Below are 23,137 nucleotides of genomic sequence, written 5' to 3' on the forward strand. Positions count from 1 at the left end.
CACCAGTACCAGCGTAGCTTTCTTGAATTCTTCATTGTGCAAGTTGCAGTGTGCTCTGAATATCAAAGACTTAATATTTGATTAAGTGAAATGTATTACATTGTTGTAGGGATGGTCAGTGTGATTTATTTAAAAAAGAATCTAATTTGTTGGTATAATTTAAAAAAAAAAGGTGTATTAAGTTGATACCACCAGACACACTGATGCCACTCAGCAGTCTTCCTATTACTGTGTTATGTCCATATGCATAGTAGGTGACATCTGGCTTGCAATTTACATGGAGCTATCAATCTAAAGTCAATCTAAATGATAATTGTCTGTTACCTCAACTAAGTTACTAGCCTAGTTGCATCGTATTTTACCTCATACCTTTTAACAGGAAATCGACGGGTTTATAGTGTGTTAGTTTGCTGATACCAGATTTTATAATTTCACTAAATGATGCTGAAAAGTGTTTTCTTTCAGATCTGTATAAGTAGAGTGTAGAAAGCTTGAGTATAGTGTAAATCCAGACTTTTCTGTGTTGCTTTATACTCTCTGCTACTCAGTGCCAGAGACACTCTGGTGGCATGGCAGGGAGCTTCTCTGGTGTACAGTAGCTTTGTAGCCTTTAGCTGGCTGCAGTAGAATTGAATGCTTTCTTCTTTGGACTAGGCAGCTTAGAAACTGTTACCAAAACATTATACACTGGCTCTACACTGCCTTCTGGAGGAGAAGTATGGTATCTTTTCATTGATGGATGGGTTAGATGTGCTGCAGTCAGTAAACCTACAAAGTGTGTCTATATAGTAGGTGTCTCTGATAAAATGATTGATTAGGTAGAAAGGTTCTGATGATCCTAGAGATCCAACCCCATGCAGAGGGGTCCCTCTTTGGCACATAGCTTGTCTTCTGGTGTGTGGTAGGCTTTAGCCAGCTGCAGTAGAATTTGTATGCTTCATTCTTTGTACTAAGCAGATGAGAAACTGACCACAACAAAATATGCAGGTTCTACACTGCCCTCTGGTGGATAACAGAGCTCAGACTTCTGGTGATTCTTTAATATGAGAGGGTATAAATTAATTTGCATAGTATAAATATTTGATTTACTATTCAATATTTGATTTACTATTTGATTTTTAGTACATATACCTTATATACTGTTTGATTTATTATTTTTTAACTTTAATGATTTTTTTTAAACCCTAAAAAATGCTGCTATAAAATGCTTTTCTGAGTATACCTTGGGTATCATCAGCACTTCTGAAACACTGAGCAACTACATGCAGCATAACAAAGATATTAAGACCAAATATAGCAAAACTATGAGCATCAATCTACAGTGCTGTGAAAAAGTATTTGCCCCATCCCAGTTTCTTCGGTTTTTGCATTTTTCTCACACTTGAATGTTTCAGATCATTGGCTACTTTTAATATTAGACAAAGAACCCAAGAAAACACAAAATGCTGTTTTTAAATGTTGAGTTAATTTTTTGAAGGAAAAATTCTGTTCAGCCCTTCTTGGCCTTGTGTGAAAAAGTAATTGCCCCCTCACGAGTAAATCAACTAGTTAACTAAATTTAATTAACTATTAGGTTCAGTTTTACTAGCCACACCCAGGCATGATTACTGCCAGACCTGTTGAATCTAAACATCACTTAAATAGAACCTGTCTGGCAGCCTGAAGCAAGCTAGAAGATCTCAAAAAGCAGTACATGATGCCACATTCTAAAGAGTTTCAAATACAGATGTGAAACAGTCATTGAAATCTACCAGTCTGGAAAGGGTTACAAAGCCATTGCTAAGACTCTGGGACTCCAGTGAACCACAGTGAGAGCTATTATCCACAAATGGAGGAAACCTGTAGTGAACCTTCCCAAAAGTGGTCAGCCAACCAAAATTTCACCAAGAGTGCATTTTTTAATTTAGTTGTATTGTATCTTCTATTAAAATTAGTTGAGTGATCTGTAACATTTTACAAGTGACAACGTGGCAAAAATAGAAGAAATTGGGAGAGGGCCAAATACCTTTTCACAGCACTGTATAGTAACAGCATAAACTGCAAAAGTGTAACTAGTTGTATGGTAATCTGTTTCTTTCTTTCTTTATTTGTATCAAATGTTTCATTTCAGCTCCTGACCCTTCTTAAGTAGTTTATTTTTACTAACATTGAATGAAAAACAACATTTTCATAGCCTTTTTCAAAATGTTGTTGATGCCTTTTTCTTCCCCCTTAAACTCAGAAAACCAAAATATTCTCATATGTTGTGTATTGTGAAAATGTCTTGCAGTATCGGGATGTCAGGTCTTTGCTATATCACTAACTGTTCTTGTTGTGGAATTAAATTTTTTTTATGTGAATATTTAATTCCCTTTGAAAACAGTATCAGTCATTTTAGGCTAGCTAATACACTCAGTGGCCACACTCCCTGATATACAATACGCACATGCAGCATTTGGTGACGTCAGCTCTATTGATTTCACTGCTGTGGTGCCAGGAAATCTGGAACTACAGTGTCAGTTGTCTCAAAAATGTGGGCTCTCTATGACTCTGGTAATCTACTCTTTTCAACAGGTCTCAAGTGGGAAATGTTGTATGACTTATACTGCCAATCATTTTGAGAGTCATTTCAGCAGTTGCTCATACAAATCCATGACCTTGAAAGCACTGGCTGATGTTTCAAGAGTTTTTAAAGTCTACTTTTCCCAAACTGTAAGCCTATAAAGAGAGCATAAGTGTATGTGTATTTGTTTCCCTTCATAGCTGGGAAGTACTGCGTTTTCTCTTGTCTAACCTGCGTTGGTGGATGGAGGAGTACCGTTTTGATGGCTTCAGGTTCGATGGAATCACGTCCATGCTGTACCATCATCATGGTGTTGGTATGTCAAAGAAGCACCATTTGAATCTTATCAGACAAAAACCCAAAGGTCTGAGGTCTGAGCAATCATGCAAACAGCTGTTACATAAACTTCATATAAGAGGCTAGAGAGGAGGAAAAAAGCTCTCAACACAAAGTGCTTTCAAGCAAGAAATTAATTAGAGAGCATGTTCAGCAGAGGCTATTTGGACTTTTTCAGTTTCTGTGTGTGTGTGTGTGTGTGTGTGTGTGTGTGTGTGTGTGTGTGTGTGTGTGTGTGTGTGTGTGTGTGTGTGTGTGTGTGTGTGTGTGTGTCTGTGTGTATAATTTTTTTAGATAGATTTGTAGTTAAACGACCTTGCAATAGCACTCCAAAGATATGCTACAATGCAGTGAGGAAAATAAGCTTTTATGAAACAGGAGAAGTGAAATAGTAGTGACTTTATAGGTTAAAAATGTTTTTAAATCTGTAATTGTTGTTTGTTTCCGGTAAATAAGTGTGCTGAATCTCATCTTTAAATGTCTCAGGTACAGGTTTTTCTGGCGACTACTCAGAATATTTTGGTCTCCAAGTTGATGAGGACTCCCTGGTCTACCTAATGCTAGCCAATCATATTCTTCACACAGTGTATGAGGACTGCATCACTATAGCAGAGGTGAGATTAATCATGCCATTATAGTCAGAATGTCTTTAAAGAGGCAGGAATGAGATTTTCTGGTTTAAAGATTAGGAAAACCTTCAGATGGCATATCTTGAAGGAGGATTGATTGACTTATTTATTTACCCCACTTGCTGGCTAATGCAAAAGAACGCCGGATAGCTAGTGTTCCTGCTAGGAAGGCTGATTGGCTATGCTAGCAGTCAGGATGTCTTTATCACCATGTGAATAGCACCCAATGATTGTATGATTTATTTGAGTAATGCATGCTGGATATTGTAGTGAGAGTACATTGATATACAAAAACACTCAGTATATGAAATCGTGAATTCTGTCAAACTGATGATGCTGAGGCTGCAGTACTGCACTACAGAATATTACATAACATTAAATGCTAGCTTTAGATTGAAATGCCACTTTAATGATATACTGGCCACTTTATACAACTACTTTCACTATTGGTCAGTTTCTGATCACAGGAACACTATTGATTGGTTTGTGGACTATTCGTAACCCAGGGGTGTCCCTGAAGTGGAGAGCAAGACACAGTAACATGCCACTTCCATGTTAGTGTCACTGTTGTTGTGAAAATGGGTGATGACCCAAAGAGGGGGTCACATATAACCCCAATCAAACCAGAATCAAATCAAACTATTAGTTAGGTAAAGGTATGTAGATTAATGTGTTTAATTATGGTTGGAATTCCCAGTAACATTCTGTAGAAATTTCCTTTTGGAGTTTGTTCCTCTAGCTATAAAGGTCCTATGGCCATGCACTCATGTGGTAACGTTTTATATTACTTCTGCTGTTTTTATATCCTCATAACTCAGTGGTAAAAGACATTAATGCACCGCAGTGCTGCTTCTTTCTGCTCATTACTCCACGCAGAAAACTCTGCTATCATCCAAGTTCCAACAATACTTGTGTTCTCGGTTCACTAACCCTAGTCTTGTCAACAGAGCTACTTTCTTCTACCTCCACAAAGAAGAAATTAACCTCAAGAGTCAAAGGAGCACAGCACATTAAATTAGTGCTCAGTGCCACTGTCTTACTGTCTAAAGCCATGATTAATGAAAGCACTTACTCATTTGACTCACTGTTCTTTCTGTTTTTGTAATTAGTGGACAGTGCCTTTTCTAGATGCAATCTCATGCTTGTTTATGAACTACATTGAATTGGATTTGAGTCTGAAAACGCTGCTTCCCTGGCTCCCATTAAACAGTGAAAAATTTAGCTAATAACCAATTTTAAAGTAGATAAAACAGAAACTTTAATAGTTTGGGGAAAATACCAGGTAGATTTATCAGCTAGTCTGGTTAAATAAAAGTAGGATAAGCAAAATTAAAGTAATTTTTCAGGAAAATTACAAAAGTTATCAAGGTCCCCCATGGCCTTCTTACACAAAGCAGGTGAAGGGATTAATTCCTGGGGCAGAAATGGCAGAATATTTAATGATTTTTCTTTTGTTTCTTTCTTCAGGATGTGTCTGGTATGCCCACGCTATGTCGGCCTGTGCAGGAGGGAGGATGTGGCTTTGACTATAGACTGGCCATGGCTATTCCTGACAAGTGGATCCAGGTGGGAGTTGTTACTTTTCAGTTAGATAGTGATAAAACACTGAATATCTCACTTCCTGATTCCACTCTATAATGCTCATGTTTTGTTCTCCGTGTGGAGGTGTTTTTACCTTCAGACAGTCAGCTGGCTTTTATATGAGAAGAAAAAAGATTTTTAAAAGGTGGCACCCAGACCATCCCAGCAAAATGGCCCTCAGAGCCGTGGAGCCTCTTGCTGTAAAGGTCAAGAATTCAGGCCTGTACTGTTTTCTTGGTGTACGCCACACATGGGCTCTTCCACTTGTTCAGAATATAATAAAGCATGACTTATTTGATCATTTCATTGTAAATCACTGACCTCTCAAACACGCATTCATCTTTGCAGTGAGAGGTTTATGCACTACAACCCTACTGTACTGTCCATCTATATAGTTGTTGTCAGACTGTTCTTGCTGACACAGTCTGATCACGTCCTGCATTGACATTCTCAGTGACTAGAGGAACAGCTAATCTGCATTTTTTTTACACTAATGCACAAGCATCACACTTCTTAAACGACACGCTTGTTTTCATCCACAATTCCCAACCATGTTTATTGATGTCTTTCCCATAGATTTAAATGCAAATGTCCGTGGTACTACTGAGATGCCGCCCAGTTGAGGGGTATTCTTGGCTCAAGCTCATCTCCTCCGTGCCCTAGTGATGAAATAATTAACATAAAAAGCACATTTCTTAATTCAGTGATGTAATAGTCAATGATTAAAAAGCAACCCTTTAGCATTTTTCTTAGAACCAGATCAGCTAGCTGTCATAAATCTCTTTCTCAGCAGGCCAAGCCATGTGAATGCAATCAAAGTGATGCATATAATGTGGCTTAATACAAAAGTGAGAAAATTGCAGGCCAATGATACTTAATCTGCAGTAGTTGAAGGCTAGTTACTGAAATGTCACAACCCTCATTTAACATTTAATGCCAAGGCAAAAAAGACTATTTCTGCCTTTTAATAGGCTCCTTCATTTATTTAACATGATTTCTTGTTGCTGCTGATGCATTAATTTTCATATGTGAATAACAGAGGAAATTTTGTAGTTTTTTTTTTTTGTTGTTGTTTTTGTCACATTTTGAACAAGCAGCCCTGTGAACAGGAATATACACTGACTGGCCACTTCATTAAGTGTGTCTGCCTTGTATCTACACTCATTCTCTATTTTATCAGCCCCATTTACCATATGGGTTGCCGTGGTAGTTCTACAATTACATACTGTAGTCCATCTGTTTCTCCTCATACTTTCTTAGCCCCCTTTTGCCCTATTTGTCAATGGTCAGGACCACCAAAGAGCAAGTATTATTTGGGTGGTGGATCATTCTCAGCACTGCAGTGACGCTCACTGTCCACTTTACCAGAGACACCTACATTGTTGGTCTACTTTGTAGATGTGAAGTTAGAGGCAATGGCAACAAGTGTTGCTGCACAGTTTGTGTTGGTCGTCCTTCAGCTGTGGTCACAGGATGCTACCTACAGGAAAAGGTTATCTAAGCCACTCATATCACAGCAAAACCCACTAACACACCAACACCATCTCACTGTCACTGCAGTGCTGAGAATGAGCCACCACCTAAGTAATAGCTGCTCTGAGGTGGTCTTGTGAGGGTCCCGATGATTATAGAACGGGGTAAAAAGAGGCTAATAAGCACAGAAGCATAAGTTAATAATAAAGCACAGAAACAGGTGAACTACGGTCTCTAATTGTAGAACTAATAAAGAGCACCTGTATGGTCAGCAGAGCTGATTAAATGGACTGATTAAATAGCTGATTAAAAGTGTAGAAACAAGAAGGTGTGCTTAATGAAGCAGTTGGTGGGTGTGCTTCCCACTTCAGCATTGCCTTTTGTTGTTTCTCTGTTTAAAATAGATTCAGAAATAAGCTCTTTGTTGTCTGAATTGCATTTTAAATATGCACACTCACTCAGATCCTATCAAACAATGACAACACAGTAGCACATAGCAAGTTCTAATTACTGATGCAGTCAGTTCCACCAGCTGATATAAGACAGATCCCCAGTGCATAGGTTAGGTAAGGTTAGGGCCTTATTGTAACTTATTGTGAGCCAAATGATCACACAGCAGCACATTCAGTTAACTAAACAGTGAAAAAACACTATGTTTAGGGGATTGGAGGGCCAGATTAGAGTACTTCTGCCAAATACAGTAAGTATGCCATGCAATGTAGGGCATACATAAGTAGTAAACATTACAACAAAATAAACTGATATCAGACTACATTCCCTGGCAAATAATTGACAGCACTGCAGGTGGCTTTCACCGAACACACGTTTCAGTGAGGTCCCTCAGGATAGCACAGTCAGCTCTGGGTTGTTCAAGTCTCGTCACACTAAGTGTCTCATTTATCAAATGTTTGTCCTGGTTACGATTACGAAGCATACTGGCTCTGTTTTTTTCTCTCAGGGGGACAAACTAGACACATCTGTTTTATTTTTGGATAGGTTTGAATACAAAGCCTAATTATTTCTCTTATTTAGTCATTCATTTATTTACTGTTTTGATGTGATTCATTAAATGTATGTCATGTCTTTCTTTAATCTCTGATTAATTACTGTGTCTTCAGTGAATTGATTTAGTTTTAGGCACTTTTTCCTATGCATATTAAGCACAACTTGCCTGACCACTGACATGAATTTGCATTTGTAGATTTGTTTTTTTATATCTCTGAATATTTTACTCTTGATTAGAGAACATTGGTTTCTTAACAATTAGGTTATGTCTGGCAGTTGCGTGATGATATTCTTATTTTTTTTTCCTTTCAGCAGTATCACTTTTATCAGTCACTGCCTCTGACAATTCCTTGAATTTAGCTAAATGCTGCATTACCAATTATCTGAGTGTAGGTGTCTGACACTGATAGGAAATTACTTGGATGTCCCCTTTTTTCCTTTTCTGAAGAAGAGAATTCGATCATGGTTACTTAAATAACTCAAACACTCAATTAACAGCCATGTCACGTTTTTTGGCATTTCTTTTCTTGTTCACTGAAAGGCGTCTTTGTGCAGACTGGTAATTAGAAAAATCTGTGCCGTCCAAATGAAAACCCTAAAAGAGTTTTGTGCTCTTGGCATGAAATGATGGGCTTCTATTGTGCCACTGTACTTCAAGGGCACATAGGCATTTGGCCTGTCATTTAGATCAGTATGTTAGCATGCTGCTCTTGTCATCTTGATGCAAGTTTGTGAACGACTTGGAATTTCTAACTCTGCGCCTTGCTGTCCTTAATAACGCATCACTTGCCGAGTCCACGCGTATGACTGTGTGCTGGCTTTCCATATTGCATGATTTTTCTCTCTTAAAAGGGTCTCTTTCTTGGCAGTTTTGCTGAGGTTTACAAACTGACTTCTCCAAAGGTGAAGAGCCATACTGTTGTGTACCAATTGTCATCCCTTACCATATAATAATAATCTCTTTTTTATCTCTTTTCCAACTTTTGTGCATTTCACAGCCATAAAAGTATATTTCTGCGGTTTTTCTGTTTAGGTGGGTATTAAACAGAACTCCAAGAAACATTCAAACATTCTTATCATGTGACACACAACAGTGATCAGGACTCAAGTTGTTAATTCTAGAGCTTTTAAATATCAACCTAAAATCAAAATTCAATTTTGAAATATTTTTCTTTTAAAGATGTTCATTTCACTGATCATTTGTGTGATTTATTACATCTTATTATTTTATCTGACAGAATTTTTGTTTTCTGGTCATTTTTCAATAAACAATACTCCCCCTCTCACCACCACCACCTATATTCAAACACATATGTGCACTTTGCTCAGAGACCCTCCTTGATAGTTTTAATTGGATATACGGCACATTATTAAAAAAAAATACCATGATTTCTGATTCACATTGAGTTTGAGACCCCTGCATTAAAGGCAAAGTACCTGGGGGACACCAGCCAGGTGCTCATCTCTAAGGGGGGGTTAGTTGAAAGAAACACTGGGAGCAAAAGTGTTCAAATAGCTTATGGCAAGAAACCAGCCATAGTATCTCTTACCTAAAGCAAGGAGTGCCTGAATATGTGCCTTGTGTTCATATGTTAATCTTATGTTAATATTTCACCATCTGCACAGCTCACATGTTCAGAATAGAAGACTAATGATGCATAGATTTCTAGGTTTGATGCAAATTTAGTCTTATTTCACTGTACCACTTTCTAAAAAACTAAAATAAATAAGTAAATAAAATCCCATAAAAAAGTCATAATGTATTTATAAAAAAAAAAAAACAGTCTTTTGAGCATGGGTGCATGCATAACGTAACATTTCCAACTAACTCGCATGACTGGGGATAAAAAGAGCATTTTAGAGAGGCAGAGTCACTCAGAAGGACAGATGGGCAGAGGTTCACCGATCTGCAAAAAACTACATTTAAAAATTGGGGAATAATTTCAGAATAATGTTCCTCAACGTACGATTGCAAAGATTTTGGATATCCCACCATCTACAGTTCATTATATCATCCAATGATTCAGATAATCTGTACAAATCCCTGTACGCAAAGGACAAGGCTGACAGTCAATACTGGATGATTGTGATCTTCAGGCCCTCAGGCAGCACTGCACTAAAAACAGGCATGATTTCGTACTGGAAATCACTGCATGGGTTCCGGAACACTTCCAACAACATTGTCTGTGAACACTGTTAACACAAGTGCAAGGTAAAGCCGTATAATGCAAAGAAGGAGCCATATGTCAACACGATCCAAAAAATAATGCCCCCGTCTTCTCTGGGCCAAAGCTTAGTTAGAGTGGACTGAGGCAAAATGGAAAACTGTTCTATGGTCAGATGACAAGAACATTGAAATTCTTTTTGGAAAGCAGGGATGCAGTGACTGTTGTTAAAAGAAGAGGGGATGCTACACAATGATAGACATGGCTCTGCCTCAGGTTTTTAAAATGCATTGCTGCCATCAAGTTCTAAATAAGTTGATATTTTTCATGAAATGGTCAAATTTCTCACTTTTAACATTTAATATGTGTTCTATTGTGAATAAAATATGGGTCTATGAGATTTGCAGATCATTGCATTCTGTTTTTATTTACATTTTACAGTGTTCCAACTCTTTTGGAATTGAGGTTGCATCATTATAATTAGAGTGAGATCTGTTTTGGACGTCCCACATCTGTGTCCTTTATTTACTTAACCACATCTCTGTCTTTTTCTTGTGTAAACTCTAAACTGGTGCCTCCCGTAAATGAATGCAGTAGTTGATGTAATTCATGTGGCACAGGCTCTGACTGTATCTCTAAGTGCTGAGCTGTAGCTCTCAGTGGAGGAAAGGCATGCATTACTAACCAAGGCTACCAGAAGTACAAGGCTTTTCTTTTTATATTTTTTGCCTGGACTTCCACGAAGCAGTGCGGCTCTCTTTGATCCCGGATGACCTCTTCCTTGGCTGTGCTCCGCTAGCCCGGCTCCTCGCTGCTCTCTCAATGCACAGACGCATCCACTTGACTGACTCCGAATCACTCTGGGGAATAGGTTTTGGGCTGCTGGCCCCCATTTTTTCCTCTTTTTTCTACATTTGCTTTTTCGTACAATGTTGCCCAGCATGCAATATTTATTTAGGCCTTTTCATCCGACACTGCTATCGATTTCATTCTGTGTTGTGGTACCAAAGAGACTGAGATACTTTGAGGGCTGGTGCACACAGATGCCCACAGTTGTGAATGTGTGTATGTGTGTGACTGGCTATTCTCTTGTGAGGTGGTGTGTGTGTTTGTATGATGTGTTTTGACATTGCTTGAGAAGGTTTTCTGCCCAGTTCAATTGTAGAAGCCCAGTAAACTCACACATCATAAACTCTGTCTCTCTCTTGACTTGAGCGCGCCTGAAGTGAGCAAGTAAATTCCAGAGTTTCTGATAGCCCACTGAGACACAGAAAACCATCTTGGTTAAAGAGAGTTTTTATTCTTCTTAAGGTGTATGCAATACAGAGCTGTGAGGTTTTGAGATGTAAATTATATACAGCATTTGTTGACTTTTTTTATGGTTTTACTTGTACGCTCTAAGGATGAAACTTGCACTGAAATTGTGATATTTGAGTTTCTTCTCTGCAGACGATGTGTTGACTTATCTCTTTAGAAATCCATGAAACATGTAATAATAACATGATACGAGTACATAAAAATGTGTTTTTGCTATTCAGATGTCCATTATTTTAAATGAACAATATATTGTATGTCCATTAAAAAAAAGATGAAACCCATAAAAGCCCTGAAGGTGCTATAGCACAAAAACATTCAATAAAATGATAATTACTTATTTCATTAACGTTTTGTCATATAATTATAAAGATGCCCCAAATATCAACTTTCACTGTCTGATGAAGTGATGGGGAGTCGATTCCCAAAGAGTCCATTTTTATTTATTTATTTATTTTTTTACTCCAGCATGTCTGAGAGTCGGCATCAACTTTTGGCCAGTGACTGAGAGCCAGAATGTTTGGAGTCTGTCGACTCCCATGTTTTCTCGTAATAGGCTTAAGGGGTAATTTGGCAGAAGTATGTGTTAAGTTTGAGTAGCATAAGTTAATTTACCAGCTTTCTCATCTGTCAGCGCTGCTTTACCAGACAAAAATGTTTTCATTTCTGAGGGCAGTCATGGGCTGGAGGTTAGGGAACCAGCCCTGTGACCAGAAGGTTGCTGGTTCAATCCCCTCAGCTGACAGTCCATGACTGAAGTGCCCTTGAGCAAGGCACCTAACCCCCAATTGCTCCCCGGGCACTGTGGGCTGCCCACTGCTCCGGGCAAGTGTGCCCACTGCCCCCTAGTGTGTGTGTTCACTAGCGTGCATGTATGTGGGTGCTTCACTGCATGGATGGGTTAAATGCAGAGGTCTAATTTCACAGTGTGCAAACACAGTGACATGGTTCAGTTCAATATGTCTGTCTGTACACTGCACCCTAGCTCAGGATTTAAGATGGTACAAGCAACAAAAACAGTAGTAAACAGTATTTATCATAGAAAGTTCTGAAAAAATAGCCTGAAGCTGAAGCGGATTTCTTTTTTGCCAGCTTGTTATCAAAAATTTCAGTATAAATTTAAATGGTGCTGCACTTACGGTAATAGCTCCATCGTTTAAGATGGAACAGAAGTCAAATAAGAAACTGTCGAATAAGCCTTGTGAAAAGAGGACCAGTATAACATTCAACTGCTTCAAAATGAAAACTTTAAATCTAATTTACTCTCTGATAATGGTTTATTTTCATAGAATTGTGACTACCATAATGATTTTCTCAGTATATCACCGAGTTTCCCATCAAAGCTCAACTCCTTTTTGGCAGCCTAATCATGTGAAATGTGTGAAGCTATATGAATTTTGATGGTAAGATGTGTTGAAATGCTAATCATCTACAATCATTTGCCAAGTTACCTATTATTATGTGGTATGATTTACACATTTTCATCATATCATTATAATCTGCAGCTGTGCACAAAAAATGGATAATCTACTTATAGGACACTTCAATATCATATCCCTTTATCGCTGCCTCTGGCGCTGTCTTGGTTATTCTCTGTAATGGTTGTTTTAACTTATGTTATTTTTTTCAAAGTGAAAATATCATTTGACCAGGGGTGCCCAAACTTTTGCAATCTGTCCTTTAAGTGAGATGCACAGCAAGAGGGACAGGGGACCAGCCTCCACTGCCCCCTAACCTTCCTGATTAATCAGGCTTCTGTCCCTGCCAAGACGATGCTTGTTCATGTCGTAGCCTGCGAGAAATGAAGATGTCCTAATAGGAGAAGCAGATAAGGCATGCTACACAAGTTTGGCCTGATTGTATCTGATTACCACTCCAAAATGCTGTCGCTTCTAATGGATAATATAACAAAAGCCCTCTAATTTACCAAGCGCCCTTCCCCGCAGCTCCAGCAGATTGAAATGTAATGGAAACAATTAGAGCCAAGGAGTGAAGTGAGGTGTACAGCCAAGGACAAGAAGCAGAAAAGGGCGTCACTTTGTTCTGTTGCCCACCTAAATATACAAATTACCCTTTGATCATCTAATCGATTATGGCATTAGAGTCCGCTGATTGTGTTTTTTGTTAATGTGTATGAAATGATTGAGTCTTTTTTTTTTCTTTTTCTCCATGGCACAGTGCTGCTGTTATTCAGATGCTGTTAGGTAAAGGTGACCTTGATCATAGAAATGAATGTATTATATTGTTAAGGTATAGTGCAAAATACAGTATTTACTTTATGTGAATAGATAAAGATCATGAACATGAAAAGCATTACTGCTGCTAAAAGTGATTAGCTACATTACATTATTGACGCTAAGAAAAGTGATTAGATGCAGTGCATCATTGTTGCCGCTAAACGTGATTAGTCACACTGCAACATCGCTGCCACTGAAGTGATTAGTTGCCCTGCAGCATTGCTGCTGCTAAAGTGATTTGTTGCGCAGCAACATTGCTGCCGCTAAAAGTCAGTTTCCAACTGCTAGTTAGGTCTCCTCCATCACTTGATGCTACCAAGCAAGGGGAATGAAGACTAGAACTTGCTTTCTCCAAGATACGTGAAGTGAGCCGCTGCAATTTGTCGAATTGCCACTAATGAAATCCCCAACACCGAGAGGGAGGACTATCCAGATTATAGTGGGGGTGGCGGTGGTGATGGGGCAAACACATGCATAGTTGCGCCACTGCAAAACGGGCTTCTCCATCTCTGGTCCTTCACCTGCTGGTTGTTAGGTCTCACTTCTCCAGCTAAAACTCGATTGGGCACTCAGTGGGCTCATGCAGAAGTGGCGAAACACACTGCAGCGTTTTGATTGTAGAACAGCCTTGGGCTTGCAGAGTTAGAGTGGGCTAAAGGTTCATCCTGCATTTAATGGTAGAAATAGGAAGGTGGAGATGTGCAGTTCATGCTGCATGATTTTAAGAGCCAGGAGAGCTGTGGATGGAACCTGCATTCACAGGCAGTCTGTGTGCATGTGTGTAAGGGTGTCCAGGTAAATCTGAAAGAGGAACAGATATAAGTAGATATGAGTGGCTTATTTCTCTTCATACCCGGAGAGAAAAACTGTGGTTGCTTCTTCTTACTAGAGTTTAGTCTGATAAAGCAGTAGTTCAGCAAAAATAAATACATTTTGCAATTTTCCTTTAGCCCAAATCAGCGGAGATGGCACTGGTGTCTGAAATTTGCTTATTTTATATTTGCACTCGGCACGGTGGCGTGGTGGGTAGTGCTGTCGCCTCACAGCGAGGAAGGCCTGGGTTCGATTCCCCGGCCGGGCGGCCAGGGTCCTCTCTGTGTGGAGTTAGCATGTTCTCCCCGTGTCTGCGTGGGTTTCCTCCGGGTTCTCCGGTTTCCTCCCACAGTCCAAAGACGTGCAGTCAGGCCAATTGGACATGCTACATTGCCCCTAGGTGTGAGTGAGTGTGTGAGTGACTGTCTGTGTCTGTCTGTCTGCCCTGCGATGGACTGGCGACCTGTCCAGGGTGTATCCTGCCTTCCGCCCGAAGACTGCTGGGATAGGCTCCAGCATCCCCCCGCAACCCTGACGGAGAAGCGGCTTAGAAAATGGATGGATGGATGGATGGATGGATGGATGGATGGATGGATGGATATATTTGCACTGAAGCTATGAGGCTATGGTAGCTAACAAGTAATGCTTGTACTCATCATTACTGCAGGCTGTGTGCACTAAAAATCTTCAGATCATCACACAGTTGCCTTGTGTTGCTAACTTGCTGTTAAGTTGTCTCAAGTAGACTTGCCCATGTGGTTTCTGACACTGTATTTCATACTGTTATGTACAAAATTGATACTGGCTGTTGCTATTCTTTAGACATTTCTCTGTTTTTATAGATAACTGTGTGTCATGCAATGTCAGAAACCATAAACATAAAGTCTATTTTGATTATTTAATAGCTCAGAATGGTTTATGGGAACTGTGCAATTCAGGCCTGCAGTTTGCACAACGCTAACAGTTGGCTATGAACTGTCTTTTGAACTATATTAGCCTCAGATCTAGTACAAAACTTTGAAAACAAACTTCTGACACCAAACATGTCTTGGCTGATCGACTATATTTCAGGTAAGGGGGAAAACTGTGTAATTAGATTTTTCACCAACAATCCCACTAAGACCATCTGAAACTGCTAGTATTTGCAGAAAAAGAACATGCTCGTTTCTCTTTACCAATGACAGGCTGAGAACACTTTCTTATTTTCGTTTCCTGTAAATCCAGGCCGTTTTGTCACCTAAGAATGAAATGGTCGTATTTTAAATCCAGTCGTATTTGTAAAATGGTCACTCAGCATGTCCAGGACTCTTTGTGCCCCTCTGAATGCACCCTGAGGGACCATCACACACGAGATTGAAGACCTTAGCTGGCCTCTTTGCTGTGTCTGTAGTGATTGTTTGCAGTTCACCTGCTTTCTCTTTCTCTGCCTTTACTCTATCAATTGTACAGCTGTTAGGTAATAAAAAGGTTTCCCTGAGTGTCACTCACCTGTCCAGTCAAAGTGAACATATAGGTGCTTTCAGCATGACGCGCTGTTGGACTCCTGTCAGTCAGCACGCTATGGATGGGGGTCCAGGGATCAGGGGTTGAGGGCATGATGAGTGATGTTGGTAGTAGTTAAAGTACAACGAAAGTATCTAATTAATATGATGTCCCCTGCTTACACCAAGCATAGTGGATCAGCCAATGTAGATGTTGTCCAAAGCTTGCTTCTTGCTTTATTTTTGTACTGGAGCTATAAGGTAACTGTAGCTAAAAGTAATGAAGTCTGAGGAGTTCTAGGACTTGTTTTAGTTATACTACATCTGTTATGATAAGAACAAACTTTGGACACCAAATATGCATTGGCATATCAACTACATTTGAAGTAAAAGGTAAACTGTGTTTCATTTGTGTGTTTGCCATTCATTTAAAAATAAAAATGCCAATGCATTAGAGGTCTGTAACAGATACTTGCACACATTCAATATTTGGCCAAATTGGGATGTGGTGTGGCATAATGTTTTTGTGTCTTCTAAAGATTTGTCTCATGAGTTAATTCACTTTGAATTAGCTCACAGGATTTACAACAGTCCCTGCTGTGCTTTTTTGTTGGAGCTTTCAAATAGCTTAAAATTGTAAGAGATGTCAGGTTTAGTTGGAGATTATGTTCATATGTTTTGGTCATGTACGATTGTGAAGACTTTATGGCTTTATATCACACAAATCTTTTCTGGCTATTTATCTGTCAATCTGTCCCCAGCTTAACTTTTGCTTCTTGATGACTCTAATTTGATATTTGGTGTTAACTGCAGCCCAGAAATCAGGCTTGAGAAGTTGGTTTGAAACCAACCTTTCTTCATTTCCATTATGATGTGTATATTTTCCGAACATTGTAATTCTGGAGCGAGCGACAGACAGATTCTATAATGCCTATGTTAAGGCTCTACACTCTCAGAAATGCAGATACAAGACTGTCACTGGGACAGTACCTTTCTCGTCACAGGTGTGGTACCCTCAAGGGTCCATCTCTGTACCTTTCTTCAGGGAACATAACTGAAACATAATCCACAGAAATTACTCACTGGTCATTTTATTAGGTACTAGTAAGAGGTTGGACCCCCTTTTGCCTTCAGAATTGCCATAATTCTTCGTGGCATACTTTCAACAAGGTGTTGGAAACATACCTCAGAGATTTTGGTTGGTTATTTGAGTTCCTGTTGCCTTTCTATCATCACAAACCAGTCTGATCATTCTCCTCTGACCTCTCACATCAACAAGGCATTTTCGTCCACACAACTGCTGCTCACTGGATATTTTCTCTTTTTCTCTGTAAACCCTAGAGATGGTTGTGCGTGAAAATCCCAGGAGATCAGCAGTTTCTGAAATACTCAGACCAGCCCGTCTGGCACCAACAACCACGCCATGTTCAAAGTCACTTAAATCCCCTTTCTTCCCCATTCTGATGCTCGGTTTGCACTTCAGCAAGTTGTCTTGACCACCTCTACATGCCTAAATGCATTGAGTTGCGACCATATGATTGGCTGATTAGCTGTTTGTGTTAACAAGCAACTGAATAATAAAGTGGCAGGTGAGTGTATATTTTCTAAGCTGTACTGACTCCACACACCCAGTCTTATCTCCAGGCTTTTTATTTTATTGTTCAGTTTTAAAACATTGGGTTACGAAAAGGTACAAATATGAACTTTTCACCTGGAAAAACTTATTTAAGGTTCACAAAAAGACCTTAAACCACTGTTGTGCCTTTGGGGGAACATTTACATTCATTGTACCTTGATGAATGAAAAATGTACCTGCATAGACCCTTTATTTCTATCAGTGTATAATCATTGACATTCTGCTTATATTGAATGCTTTTATAGACTGTTTTTTTTTTTGTTTGTTTGTTTACTTATATATATTTAGCCTCCCCTTCAATCTTTTTTCTTTTGTGCCATGGGTATGCAGAGATGCAGAGAATGTTGATTGCATGTTGATTCCAAAAAATCAGTAAAAGGTTATTACATAAAATAAAAGTGGCTTAAAAGTGCCTCTTTGGAGCAATGCCAACCATGTGATTGGTTCCCTAAGGAACCTTACAGCTGATGGTGCTATAAAGATCCCATTTTGTAAACTATTTTAGACATGCCAGTCCTTTATGTGCCTTGCTTGGCTATTTTTTTATTTTCCACTTTAAAATAGTTCCACACTGCTGACATTTATGTTATACTTTTGCGCTGAGTTGTGGAAAATACCTGTTTATGTGACCTCTGTGACAGTGGTATAAACAAAGCAAAATAAAGTAAAATAAAGTAGCCTTAATGAAAGATTGAGTTTAAATGACTTAACATAGTTTAAACCAGTGCATTGCAATATGCCTTGAGTGGCTATGATACAAGACAAAACATATTGTGTTTTCCTTTCATATAAAGGTGTATTTCCAAGGGAACTATTGTATTAGAGAAGATCTCCTCATGAGTTCAGCTGTGACACTTTGAATCTGTAAACACTGAGGAATCAAGGCTCCAGGTGCGCAGAGGAAGCTGCAGTCCAAGATCTGTGTGTAGTATTCGAAGTCACACCTGGCTGGTTGTATTATTTGTTCAGGGTAAATATCATACTTTTGAAATGAAATGTGTCAGAAAGGGAAAGGCAGATTCCAGTGAAGGAGGCAGTTGTATCCTGGTAGTATAGATATAGTGTAACAGTGTTTCTTTCAGCTGTAGTCAGTAGTTTTGACACAAATGTAGCCTAATAGGCTTTGTTCATGCATTTTTTTTTGTAGTTTGTAGACTCTCTTAAGGCAGTTGCTGTTCAGTAAGACAGTAGTGATCATTCATCATTTGTAGAGATTTTATTACTTTCCCATTTCTTCTCCACTGTAATCCTGACCTTGAGATGCATCATCACTTAGCCGAGCTGCAGCAGGACTATCCAGCAGGCAGGCAGTGAGAGATGAAAGCCAGCTCTGCTGAAAGCAAAGATACGGCCGCGTGGCTGCGTGAGCATTTACATCTGAGAACTGAGCAGATGGAATGAATGGAAAGAAAAGATAAGACACGCGCATTTACAAAGCAGAGTAGAACTGGCACCACTCAGAATCTAACATTCTTCCTCTCTGACTTCTTCCTCTTTTTTCTTTCCTTCTTTCTGTAATTTCTTCTTTCTATTTTTCCTTTATTCTGGGATTTCCTTCTTTTTCATTCTGCCTTTCTTTCTCTATGGCTTTGTCTTTCACCCTTATCTATCTATCTATCTCTATGTATCTATCGTTCTTTTGTTTGTTCGTTCTTTCTTTCGTTCGTCCTTTCCTTCTTTTGTTCTTTCATTCTTTCTTCCTTTGTGTTAGTGATTTGTTTCTTTGCTTTTTTTTCATTCTTTTCTTTGTGATTTTCTGTCCTCTTCCTTCCTTCCTTCCTTCTTTCTTTCTTTCATTCATTCATTCAATCAACATGTTTATTCCTTCATGTGTTTTCCTCAGATCCTGAAGGAATTCAAGGACGAGGACTGGGACATGGGGAATATCGTGCATACGCTGACCAACAGGCGCTACGGGGAGAACTGCATTGCGTATGCAGAGAGCCACGACCAGGTACTGCCACCTCAAACCCCCATTCTACACACAGGGCAGAGAGGAGCAAATGTAATCAATGCATCATTTGGGATGGAAATTGGTGTCACTGCAGGTTGAGGGACTCTTGGGGAGAAGGAGAAATTAGAAATGAACACATCCACCTTGTTTGTACGTTTTCCTGCCCCACAGCTAAAACAAACTCTTCTCCTTCTTTACCCTCATCATCAGCTTCACCATAGAGGCTATGGGGTCCTGGAGTAACCAACAGAACCAGTTGTTGAATTTGCGTGATAGAGGTGCTCATGCATAGCCCAACGACCCAGTTATACTCATGTAGTGTAGACAAAAGTATGATATGTAATCATTAATGCGATTGTCAAAGTACATCTTTATATCATCAGCCAGTCGTACAATACTAAATAACTGCATGCATCACAAAAAGGTTTAAATCAGTTATAGAGGAGCTGTAAACAAGAATAACCAGTGTATAGTAGCTGCTTAAACTGCACACACTGTCTATCTGGTTTTACTATTTATTTTTAACAACTGGTTGAGTTTTCCTCCTTCCTTATGTTGTTGTTGTTGTTGTTGTTGTTGTTGTTGTTGTTGTTGTTGTTGTTGTTGTTGTTGTTGTTGTTGTTGTTGTTGTTGTTGTTGTTGTTGTTGTTGTTGTTGTTGTTGTTGTTGTTGTTGTTGTTGTTGTTGTTGTTGTTGTTGTTGTTGTTGTTGTTGTTGTTGTTGTTGTTGTTGTTGTTGTTGTTGTTGTTGTTGTTGTTGTTGTTGTTGTTGTTGTTGTTGTTGTTGTTGTTGTTGTTGTTGTTGTTGTTGTTGTTGTTGTTTACATAAAAAAAAAAAAGTTGTCATAGTTGTTTATAATTTATATTGCTTGCCCAAGATCATAGTTCATAGTTCCTTGTTTTGCTGGTGCATTTTGTTCATTCTGCTTGTTAATTTGTTTGCAGGCCCCCGAAAGTGGAATATTGTGATATTGTGATTGTCATGTGTCATGAAATTGCCTTAAAGTTTACATATTATTTTAAATATTTTTATAGCATCCACCTTAACACTCATTCTATCGCTTACACTTTTGTACAATAGTCAAAAATCATAATTTCTTGTTTTTTCAAAGTGCACCTTTCTCGTTTTTCAATGTTAGGAAAAAAAGTGAGAAACATATGAATAACTTCCATAACTTCTTGCTTTTGCACAATACTGTACCCTTGACATTTGCAACTTGTGAAAGGCAAGTGGCCCATATTTTTTAGTAGCAGACCAAATCCTGAAATGTATTAAAGCCAGTTCTAAGTGCTAGAATCTTGATATGGTTTATCTTAAGCAGTATTGCATCCCAATAGTGTGTCATCCCAAAATTCTCAGCATTCAAAAGCCACTTCTCACAGCATTGTTTTGCACTCAGTTAATTTGCAAAGCTCAATAATAAAGTTTGCTACTCCCCAATATACAATGTTCAAAAAAATAAAGGGAATACTCAAATAACACATCCTAGATCTGAATGAATGAAATATTGTCATTGAATACTTTTGTTCTGTACAAAGTTGAACAACAAAAAATCACACAAAAATCATCAATGGAAATCAAATTTATTAACCAATGGAGGCCTGGATTTGGAGTCACACAAAATTAAAGTGGAAAAACACACGACAGGCTGATCCAACTTTGGTGTAATGTCCTTAAAACAAGTCAAAATGAGGCTTAGTATTGTGTGTGGCCTCCACGTGCCTGTATGACCTCCCTACAACGCCTGGGCATGCTCCTGATGAGATGGCGGATGGTCTCCTGAGGGATCTCCTCCCAGACCTGGACTAAAGCATCCGCCAACTCCTGGACAGTCTGTGGTGCAACGGTTGATGGAACGAGACATGATGTCCCAGATGTGCTCAATCAGATTCAGGTCTGGGGAACGGGCGGGCCAGTCCATAGCTTCAATGCCTTCATCTTGCAGGAACTGCTGACACACTCCAGCCACATGAGGTATAGCATTGTCCTGCATTAGGAGGAACCCAGGGCCAACCGCACCAGCATATGGTCTCACAAGGGGTCTGAGGATCTCATCTCAGTACCTAATGGCAGTCAGGCTACCTCTGGCGAGCACATGGAGGGCTGTGCAGCCCGCCAAAGAAATGCCACCCCACACCATTACTGACCCACTGCCAAACCAGTCATGCTGAAGGATGTTGCAGGCAGCAGATCGCTCTCTCGTGACTCTGTCACGTCTGTCACATGTGCTCAGTGTGAACCTGCTTTCATCTGTGAAGAGCACAGGGCGCCAGTGGCGAATTTGCCAGTCCTGGTGTTCTCTGGCAAATGCCAAGCGTCCTGCATGGTGTTGGGCTGTGAGCACAACCCCCATCTGTGGACGTCAGGCCCTCATACCATCCTCATGGAGTCAGTTTCTAACCGTTTGTGCAGACAATGATTTCCACCTGTTGTCTATTCCATTTGCACAACAGCTGTGAAATTGATTGTCAAACAGTGTTGCTTCCTAAGTGGACAGTTTGATTTCACAGAAGTTTGATTTACTTGGAGTTATTTTGTGTTGTTTAAGTGTTCCCTTTATTTTTTTGAGCAGTGTATGTCACTCCAGTGTGTCTAAGCTACAGCTCAAGTTTTTGAGTCTTCACAGAACTTCTATTTTTTCCAAACTTTTTGTCATTGCTTTCCAGCCAGTTTAGTTTCCCCATCTTACTGCCCAATCTTAAAAATAAAGGTTATTAAGCAGTGTTTCCCAGAGGATTTTGTAAGACTATAGTGGGTGCACCCCGCTGGGGCAGGGCATGTTCCCCCACAAGAAAATGTGTATATTTTAAAGTTAAACACACCAATCTGCTACACTTTGAGAGCAAGATGAAAAGGTTATATTTATGAAAAACTTTTTGCTATAAACAATATTGTTCTTTAGTAATTTAATCATAAACACATTGGCTATATGGGTGTGAATGGTGATGATGCAGCAAAAAAAGATCACACCAAAACATAGTAAAGGAATTTAACATTTCACAAATGGCCAAAACAAAAAAAATTGACTAGAGTGTACATAGCATATATAGTGCGAACATTAAGCTAAAAACAGTAGAAAGTAGTAGTAGTAGTAGTAGTAGTAGTAGTAGTAGTAGTAGTAAAAAAAAAAAATGCAATGTGCAAATCATTAAAACCCTGTATTTAATTTAAAGTAGTACAAAGACAACATTTCACATGTTGAATCTGAGACATTTTATTGTTTCTTGAAAACTATAAGGCCATTTTGAATTTTGATGCCAAAAACACATTTTAAAAGAAGTTGGGGACATGGTCGGGGGCATGTTTACCACTGTGTTTCATCACGACTTCTTTTAACAACACTCTGCAAGATTTGGGGAACTGAGGAGACACTGCTGTAGTTTTGAAAGTGAAATGTTTTCCCATTCTAGGAAATAGGATTTCAGCTGCTCAACAGTTCAGGGTCTCCTTTATCATATTTTTCATTTCATAACCCTCCAAATGTTATCAGTGGTGACAGGTCTGGACTACAGACAGGCCAGTTTAGGCACCAGACTCGTTTAATATGGAACCAGACTGTTGTAATACCTGCAGAATATGGTTTGACATTGTCTTGCTGAAATAATCAAGGCCTTCCCTGAAAAAGACGTCGTCTGGATGGCAGCATATGTTGCAAAAACGTGTGTTGTTCATGATTAATGGTGCCTTCACAGATGTGCATGTCATCCATGCCATGTGCACTAATGCACCCCTATACAATCATGAACAGTAGCTTTTGAGCAGTGCTGATAACAAGGGGTCTTATGTGGTTTCTTCTTTGCATTTTAGATTTTTAACTTGCATTTGTGGATACAGTGACGAACTGTTTTCACGGAAAGTGGTTTTCAGAAGTGTCTCCTGAGCCCATGCAGTGATTTCCACTACAGAATCATGTCTGTTTTTAATACAGTGCTGTCTGAACTGCCAGCAAGTACTGGTTTTTGGCCTCATCC

General features: G+C 39.2%; 1 protein-coding gene across 1 annotated transcript in view; it reads left to right on the forward strand.

The window, feature by feature from the left end:
• Window positions 1-23,137, forward strand: part of gbe1b (glucan (1,4-alpha-), branching enzyme 1b) — a 150,594-nt gene that overhangs the window by 65,911 nt on the left and 61,546 nt on the right. The window contains exons 8-11 of the mRNA XM_017696820.2: window positions 2,743-2,858; window positions 3,365-3,492; window positions 4,975-5,073; window positions 19,056-19,166. Of these exons, the coding sequence (XP_017552309.1) occupies window positions 2,743-2,858; window positions 3,365-3,492; window positions 4,975-5,073; window positions 19,056-19,166 (454 nt within the window). The remainder of the gene's footprint in view (window positions 1-2,742; window positions 2,859-3,364; window positions 3,493-4,974; window positions 5,074-19,055; window positions 19,167-23,137) is intronic.

The sequence above is a fragment of the Pygocentrus nattereri genome, chromosome 17, assembly GCF_015220715.1.
Source record: "Pygocentrus nattereri isolate fPygNat1 chromosome 17, fPygNat1.pri, whole genome shotgun sequence".
Lineage (NCBI taxonomy): Eukaryota > Metazoa > Chordata > Actinopteri > Characiformes > Serrasalmidae > Pygocentrus > Pygocentrus nattereri.